The 8,959-nt window shown below is 46.1% G+C and overlaps 1 protein-coding gene across 1 annotated transcript; it reads right to left on the bottom strand.

Moving 5' to 3' along the window:
* Positions 1-2,347: 2,347 nt before the first annotated feature.
* On the bottom strand, positions 2,348-2,877 carry LOC108313174 (galectin-1-like). The gene has a single exon (XM_037743078.1). The coding sequence runs from the start codon at positions 2,809-2,811 to the stop codon at positions 2,404-2,406; it is 408 nt and encodes a 135-aa protein (XP_037599006.1). The 5' UTR covers positions 2,812-2,877; the 3' UTR covers positions 2,348-2,403.
* Between the last annotated feature and the right edge of the window lie 6,082 nt (positions 2,878-8,959).

The raw sequence follows: 8,959 nt of genomic DNA on the forward strand, positions 1-8,959 counted from the left end.
GCTTTTAAAAAAATAAGGTATAACACAAAGTGAAAATTGTTTCATGAACTTTCAATTTCAATTACAAATTATACATTAAAATGTGTATACCGGATCATATCATAAAATGTATTTTTTTTTATAACTTGTGGTCAATAACATTTGAAAGACATTGTTCTTAAAAAGCAAATCAGTGCCCCTAAGTTGGGACATCTCTGATCTTTTTATCCCAGTGTGGCTTTTCACAGTGTGTGACTGTGTAAATCACATCAAATAGAAGATGTACAGAACACCTGTAGTAATAGGAGGCAGGAGAGCTACAGGAGGCCCCCTAGAGACTGTGATGGAGTCTTTATGGTGCCACCTTTCCTAATAAAGACTTGAGTCTAGAAAGTTCTGAAGGCCTAAAAGGTATTCAAGACCAAGCATGTGGGGATAGAACATGTCAGGCAAGCCTCAGGCCAGTTAGAAGGGCGATCATTAAAAAATCTGGAGACAACGGATGCTGGGGAGGATGTGGAGAAATAGGAACACTTTTACGCTGTTGGTGTGAGTGTAAATTAGTCCAACCATTGTGGGAGACAGTGTGGCGATTCCTCAAGGACCTAGAACTAAAAATTCGGTTTGACCCAGCAATCCCATTAGTAGGTATATATCCAAAGGATTATAAATCGTTCTACTATAAGGACACGTGCACACGAATGTTCATTGCAGCACTGTTTACAATAGCAAAGACCTGGAACCAACCCAAATGCCCATCGATGATAGACGGGACAGGGAAAATGTGGTACATATACACCATGGAATATTATGCAGCCATCAAAAATGATGAGTTCATGTCCTTTGTAGGGACATGGATGAACCTGGAAACCATCATTCTCAGCAAAGTGACACAAGAACAGAAAATGAAACACCACATGTTCTCACTCACAGGCGGGTGTTGAACAATGAGAACGCATGGACACAGGGAGGGGAACATCACACACGGGGTCTGTTGGGGGGAAATAGGGGAGGGACAGCAGGGGGTAGGGAGTTGGGGAGAGATAGCATGGGGAGAAATGCCAGATATAGGTGAAGGGAAGGAAGGCAGCAAATCACGCTGCCATGTGTGTACCTATGCAACAATCTTGCATGTTCTTCACATGTACCCCAAAACCTAAAATGCAATTTTAAAAAAATGAAAAGAACATGTCAGGCAAGTTAAGCCTTGTGAGTGCCTCTGAATCTGGTTTGCTGATGACATTCACCCACACTGATGCAGCTGCCCTTCCTGATGGGCCATAACGTGGTGCCCAGGAAGCCCTGCCGTGAATGTTCTCACCATCAACTCCCGGGTTCCTTACAGTCAATAGCTGCTCTGGCCCAAGACCTCTCATCTGCTGGACCAAAGTCATCACAGCAGCTCCTCTGATGCCTCCTTCACCTCCACAGTATCTTTTCCCACCAAATTGGGTTTCTTCTTCCAAATTCTTCCCAAACTCCACACCTTCACAAGACCTTCCTTGGGTAGCCCAGCCTCATGCCAATCCCTGTCTCACCATCCTTCCATCATGTCTTTCTCATCTTCACAGCCTCCACATAGCCGCACAGTCAGTGCTTGTGGGATGTTTGTGCCTGTGTTTGCCCATCCAGCTGTTTGCATGTTTGTGTCTCTTTGCACCTTTCTGGGCTTGGACCACATGCCCAGGGTATGGTCAGCCCCAAGCAGGCAAGGAGAACACCTGGCACGTATTTGGCAACCCCCAAAGGCTGTACACCATCTGGCGGGTGCTCAGATGCAGCCTAGCTACTCCCAATGTGTGACCCATCTGCCAGGAAGTTAGATATTCTAGCTCAGAGAGATGAAAAATTCTTGGAAAATGGAGTCTACATTAAGCCAGGCTGTTTTGCGAAGCTAGAGTCTGCATCACATGCATTCAGACTTCAAGTACTTCTCCAGAGGTATTCTTTGACTTAAATTGCATAGCTGCTTCTATTGCCTTGACCTAGGCTGAACCACCCACCTTAGCAGGTGCTTCTTTGCTGGCCCGTTACTACCACCTATTGGTTCCTGGAGGAAACAAGAATAAGCTGCATGTCTGAAGACAGTGCTTCCATCTGAGTTCCCAAAAGGCTTCGGGGTCTGGAAAACAATCACGAGAAGCCACCATGTAGGGAATTCGATGCTTATGCCATCCTGGCTCTGTCTTCCTGTCCCTCATCAAAGTTGGCTCAGGGAGTTCAAATATGGAACCAACATTTGTGCTAAAAACATAAAGACAGGTGAGGCCTACCCAATAAAAATGGACATAGAGAGGTGAACTACCTCACATTCAGAGAAAAACTGCTGCTCCAGCCCCACCTTCCCAAGCACCTTGTTTCTGCAGAATTTTTTTTTTTTCAGAGGGAACAGAGCCTTTATTGGGGGCCATGGGCTAGCTGGTTTCAGTCAAAGGCCACACGCTTGATCTTGAAGTCACCGTCAGCTGCCATGTGGTTGATGGCCTCCAGGTTGAGGCGGTTGGGGAACTTGAATTCGTATCCATCTGGCAGCTTGATGGTCAGGTCTGCCTGGTCGAAGCTGATACACACCTCTGCGACGCTCCCGGGCTGGAAGGGAAAGGCAGCCTCCCGCTGCTCGGCCCCCCAGGCGCCGCCGTCCTTGCTGTTGCACACGATGGTGTTGGCGTCCCCATGGGCGTTGAAGCGAGGGTTGAAGTGTAGGCACAAGTTGTTGCTGTCTTTGCCCAGGTTCAGCACGAAGCTCTTGGCGTCAGGGGCCACCTCGCCCCGCACTCGGAGGCAGTCCCCAGGTTTGAGATTCAGGCTGCTGGCCTCAAGACCACAAGCCATGATTGAGGGCAGGAGGATGTTCGCGGGACAGGCACACCAGCTCTCTGAAGGCTCCACCTGAGAGCGTTTCTGCAGAATTTTTATCCATGAGGCATCTACTAGGTTACCTGCCTTTACCAGAACCTAAAATCCAGCCCCTTAGCAAAGCAAAAACCACATCTGGATCTTTCTAAGATGAAATACAATCTTGTTTTTTTTACATAGTAACAGCATAAGGATGGCCACTGAAGCAGAATCTCACATGACAAACTAAGCTATCCTTGGAAAACACAAGTATTTCCCAAAGTAGAACATAGACTCTTTCACAATCCTCCAAAAGTGGAAATTTTTGCATTCAAATTTCCTGGCTATAAGCTCAGAGCACCGCCACTACCCAACAAAATCTGGCTAGAATGGACTGCAAGGAGTGAAGCTGATGCTGATTTTCTCAGGAGACCAGGGTTTAAAGTTGAGCCTTTCCTGGTTCCAATTTGTTGTCTGCCATTGCTCCAGGAAGAATGTAGCCCAATTGTTCTGAATTTTGAAAAACGTCAGAGCTGACCACTTGCCACAATAAGTTAATTTTCAATTAATAAAAGAGAAGCAAATTCTTTCAGTTATTTATTGCTTCATAACAAACCACCCCAAAATATAGCATCTTGAAACAATTTATTATTAAACTGACACGTTATTAAAGCTACACTCTCCAGAGCCTCTTCCCATGTCATCACTCTACCAGGGTCACACGACGCCCTGACAGCATGGCAGCCCACTTCCAGGAGGGCCAACACAGAAACTTCCAGATCTCTCAACAGCTGGGCCTGGAACCGACACAGTGTCACTTCTGCTTAATTCTGCTAATCAAAGCAAGTCACAGACTAGCCCAGATTCAAGGGGGCAGGAAATAGATTCCACCTATCAACAGGAAGAGTCATACAAGCCTACCTGGAGGGGAGGACTGTAGGCACCATCTCTAAGACAAGCTAACACAGACCTTAACAGAAGAGAGAACCAGATAGCCTCATCCTTCCACGGTTTCTATGGAAGATCAATGTCATTATCCATACAGTGGCATTAACAGTGACCACTTGGAGCATTGTTCAGATCCAAGGAGATAATGACAGTCAATGCTAGGCACGTGGTACATGCTTGCGGCTCTCCAAGAGTAGACAATTCCCATAAAACATTGGGGCCTGTGAAGACCAAACCTGAGAAGAGGTGGCATGTTGGAAGCATGCAGGGTTCAAGGCTGGCTCCAAGCCATAGCCTGCTGTGAATTTGCCAGGAGACTTTCATGCTTCGCTTGCCTTTTCTCACCTTCATTTTCTTCTCTGACCCATCTAAAAATGTTCCAATTTTTTTTTTCATTTGAAATCAAAGATTCAGTGGAGACTAGTTTCTCCCTTGCAATAAGGATGCTAACATACCGAAGGGCACCCCTAGAGCAGCACAGAGCAGGGCAGTGAAGCCATGCATGCAGGACACGGAGCCTGCTGGCCCTCCTACAAGCAGTTCCACTTTTATTCATTTTATGTATTAAAGACATTTTATCCAAAATCTGGTGTGTAGTTGGAATCCCTGGTTTATTACATAGTGCCACCATGGCTAGCAGAATGTTAGCAGCCTGGAACAACAGATGGGAACGAGAGAGATTTATACATTAACAGAGGTGGGCAAAAGGAAGAAGTGTGACTGAGGGAAGAGGGCATGGATGAAGTGGGCATCTTGGGAGGCAGTATTCAAGAGATGAAGCAGAGTATGCATGTGTAACAAAAACATACAAAAGAGCCTTAACAAAGGAGGAAGTCCTGCCTTCATAACATCGTGGAGGAAACTGGAGAACACCGTGCTAAGTGAAATAAGCCAGACACAGAAGGAAACTTACATGAATGATACCACTTTCATGAGGAATCTAAAATAATTAAACTCGTAGAAGCAAGATGCTCACTTATGCATGCCCTCTTCCCTCAATCTTGCGTCTTCTCTTCACCCACCTCTCTTAAAGCATAAATCTCTCTTGTCCCCGTCAAAATTGGCTGTCTGGTGTTCCAGTCTGCTAACATTCCGCTAGCCGAGGTGGCACTATGTAATAAACCAGGGGTTCCAACTACACACCAGATTTTGTACGGAACGACCCTAATGCATAAAATGGATAAAAGTAGAGCTGCGCATAGGAGGGCCGGCATGCTCTGTGTCCTGTATGCGTGGCCTCACCACCCTGCTCTGTGCTGCTTTCGGGGTGCCCTTTGGTATGTTAACATCCATCTTGCAAGTGAGAAATTAGTCTCCGCTGAATCTTTGATTTCAAAAGAGTACAGTGAGGGTTGCCAGGAGCTGAAGCGGGGGCGGGAAACAGAGAGGTATTAGTCAAAGGGCAAAAGGTTTTGGTTATAAAGATGAGTAAGTCCTAGAGACTTACTGTACATCAGAGTGTCCATAGCCAGCAACACTGTAGTGTATAGTTAAACATTTGCTAAGAGGCTAGATCTTACATTAGGTGTTCTTATCACAAAAACAAATCAGTAAAAGGGGGACAAGGACACTTTGGGAGGTGATGGAGATGCTTATGGCCTTGATTGTGGTGATGGTTTCACCTTGCATATTTATCTCACACATACCAAGTTGCATACATTAAATATGTACAACCTTGTACCCACAAAAATAAAAAAATTAAAACTTTTAATCATATATATGCACATTATTATATGTTAATTATCCCTCAATAAAATGTTGTTTGTTTGGGTTTTTTAAGGGAGAGATGAAGCAGAGTTGGCAAGTACTTGTGACCGCTGAGCCAGTCTCTGCCAGGCCTGCCACGCCTCCAGCCAGGAATTGTCGCTGTGCTTATTCTTGGCTTCTGGAATCACCGCATCAGGGCATTCTCCCTGAAAGTGCTGGAGAGTTACCCCCAGTGAGACACTCAGCCAAAGACAGGCAGGAGTGATGGTGAGTACCGCAGCTTCCCCAGCCTGCCTTCTTTTCTCTGGAGGTGGAGGGAGAATCCCCCAGTTTGTCCCCTTGGTCCTCACCTCCACTGCTTGTCCACTTGACTACCAGTTTTAACCCATCCTAGCCACTCTTTCCATAGAGAGGGAGACAAAAAGGAATGGAATTACTAAATGCTTTTGTAACTGTAAAGGGCAGAAACCAAACTTACATTAGCTCAAAGAAAGAGGAGATAGATTAGTTCACATAACTAAAAATTCCAGCAGTCTGCTAGCTTCAGGCACCATGGGAGTCAGGAGCTCACATGATGCCATCTCCATCTCCCAGTTCTGCTTTCTTAGGGGGATTGGTATCCTTGGAGGGCTGAAATTGATGCTCACAGCTCCAGGATTAGTGGCTTCAGTGGAAGGAGGACTCTTCTTCCTTGATGGTTCTAGGATAAGTCCAAGATGGAGCTCTCACAAATCTGACCTGATAATGGGCCAACCCTTGATCTATCATGGATGCAGAGCAGCAAAGATGCTCTGGTTGGCCAACATGGATTCACATATGCTCTGCAGGATTTAGGCAGCGTTAGCTCCATGCAAAACATATAGAGGAAGGTTATTTCCTAAAGGAAAGTGCAGGTAATGTTACCAGAACAAGAGAAGGATGGAGGTTGGTTGGGAAAAAACAACAGTTACCCAACTCAGGAACTAACAATGCTGAACATCTACCATGGCTCTGCCACCTGCCAGGCTCTATTTATATACTGCCATTAAATCCTCAGAGGTAGACATGATCCCCCCATTTCACAGAGGAGAAAACTAAGGTGGAGGAGGTGAAGCCACTTGCCCAGTGCCACATCATTAGAAGGGATGATTTGACCTGTGTCCAGATTAGAAGTTATTTGCTTTTCTTCCTGGAGCTCTTGTCTCTACATTCTGTTGGATTTGGGTATGACAAGCTGGCCCACAAGGCTGTAGTTTGGTGATCATGTGCTTCTCCGTCTGTTGGTCAGAGTTGGCACCCAAGAGTAAGTGGCCTGAGAGGCTTCACTAGGGTCTCCAGCTTCACAGCCCCATTCCCCAGAATTCACGAAGCAGATTCCTGGCTCTCCTTGCTCATGACTGTGGGGATTTCCAATTCTTTTTTTTTTTTTGGCGGGGGGGATGGAGTCTCACTCTGTAACCCAGGCTGGAGTGCAGTGACACAACATCAGCTCTCTGCAACGTCCGCCTCTCGGGTTCCAGTGATTCTCCTGCCTCAGCCTCCCAAGTAGCTTGGATTACAGGTTGTGCCACCACACCCAGCTGATTTTTGTATTTTTAGTAGAGACGGCATTTCACCATGTTAGCCAGGCTGGTTTCAAACTCCTGACCTCAGGTGATCCCGTCCACTTTGGCCTCCCAAAGTGCTGGGTTTACAGGCATAAGCCACTACGCCCAGCAAGGATTTCCAATTCTCAGTCTCATTGCAGAAGAGAAAAGAGCAGCTTGTCCAGCAGTTACTCAATGGACACTCCTGACCGGGTCAAGTTACCGTCTCTGCCCGCCCCCTAGGTCTCCGTGATGATGCATCACTTCATTTTTCCCTGGGAGTGGTGTAATGTATCCTTAAATCTATAGATTTCATTTTTGTAGTGCAGAATGCTGAAAACACACACAAGTATGCTATTGCATTTTATTCTGAACAATCACAGAAGGGGGGGCCTTAGAGACAGGAACAGGGCAAGTTTAGGAAAGGATGGACACTCCACCATCACCTGTAGATCAAATTGTTGCTTCCTCGACTTGACCTCCAGCTCAGTTTGTTTCTCACTTTTCTGGTATAATCTGGGTGACAGCTCGGATACTTCATGCATGTCTGTTCTGTTCCACATATGAATGCCCTTGGCATGCCTGCCTGTCATCCACCAGTCTGAAGACACTGGGAACAGATGCCCCCAAGGCACTTGCCTTCCCACTATCTCCATTTTCAGGAGAAGGGCAGCAAAGGAAGAAACTGAGTGAGAAAGCCACTTCACACCTTCAGCCAGGACCCAGCACGAACCGCTGAGAACGGAAGGTTACTACGCAAAGCCCGAGTAACTAGAGAAACACTTCCGAACCATTTTTTGAACACAGGACACTTTTGGTAAAACCCTTGAATCCCTTCTCAGAATGCTTGTAAGCATCTTAAGTAAAATACACAGGAGTACAAACGAAACTAATTATAATGAACTACAGTTATCAAAATACCTTACGACAAATGTATGATCCTTTAATATCTGTGATTATTAATTCGCACACTAAATAGCAGGATCTAGCTGTATGTCTAATCATTAACATAATTTTGAACTCACAGTGAGTGTAAATAATGTTTTGAGATTCCTATAAAACTGTAATGTAAATAAAAGTATCTACGGTTTCCATTGATGACAGTCACTGGTACTACTAACAGTACCATGAGTTGTTGCCCACAGAATTGAAGGTAATGCTAAGTTGTGCATCACTTTCCATGATAATAAAGGTGCAATTACATTTCTTATTCAAGTTTACAAGTCTCTTAAATTCTACTCCCAGAATTTTGAGGGACTCTCAGTGGATCCCAGGCTAACAATCAAGCAACATTCTAGAGCGTCTGACGTTAACAGCATCGGCATATGGCTGTCTCCAGCCATCCTCATGGCAGCCCTGTGAGTATTGGCATCTCCATTCTTCAGCTCAGGATACCAAGGCTGGAAAAGGCTAAGCCATGGGAAGGCACAGCAGTGAGTGGACCCGGCTCTGGAGCCCACGTCCTTCCTGTTTTCCTGCTTCCGTCTAAGCAGCCTCATCATGGTAAAGCCAGTTTCTCATGCCTCGTCTCCAGGAAGAGGGGAGATGGAGTAGAAAGTCCACATCTGCAATGCCAGGAAAACAAAACAAGCAAAACCCTGCAGCAATTTCTGCTTCCCCCTCCCTATGAGCTGTTCGCAGAGATGGAGGGAAAGGTAGCTGTACATACAAACCCTTTAGAGGGGAAATAAACGTGTGACAACTTCCACTCAACGAGGCCTGCAGTTAAATTGTGCCACCTCATGTGGAAACCCAAGCCTCCTGGGAGTTGATGCATTGAGGGCTGGTTAATATCAGCACGGGCAGTGTCCAAGGAGCGCTGCCGGGGCCCTGCACACTTCTGAGGTTAAGAACTGCCTCTCGCCTCCACAAGGCAGGAGGGTTGGGCCTTTGGAAATGAAGCATGAGGCTCAAGTCCTGGCATC

Source organism: Cebus imitator, unplaced genomic scaffold (genome assembly GCF_001604975.1).
Source record: "Cebus imitator isolate Cc_AM_T3 unplaced genomic scaffold, Cebus_imitator-1.0 Scaffold134, whole genome shotgun sequence".
NCBI classification, from domain to species: Eukaryota; Metazoa; Chordata; class Mammalia; order Primates; family Cebidae; genus Cebus; species Cebus imitator.

Excerpts from the sequence above, each read along its gene's own strand:
- LOC108313174 (XM_037743078.1), bottom strand. The coding sequence starts at position 2,811 with ATGGCTTGTGGTCTTGAGGCCAGCAGCCTGAATCTCAAACCTGGGGAC.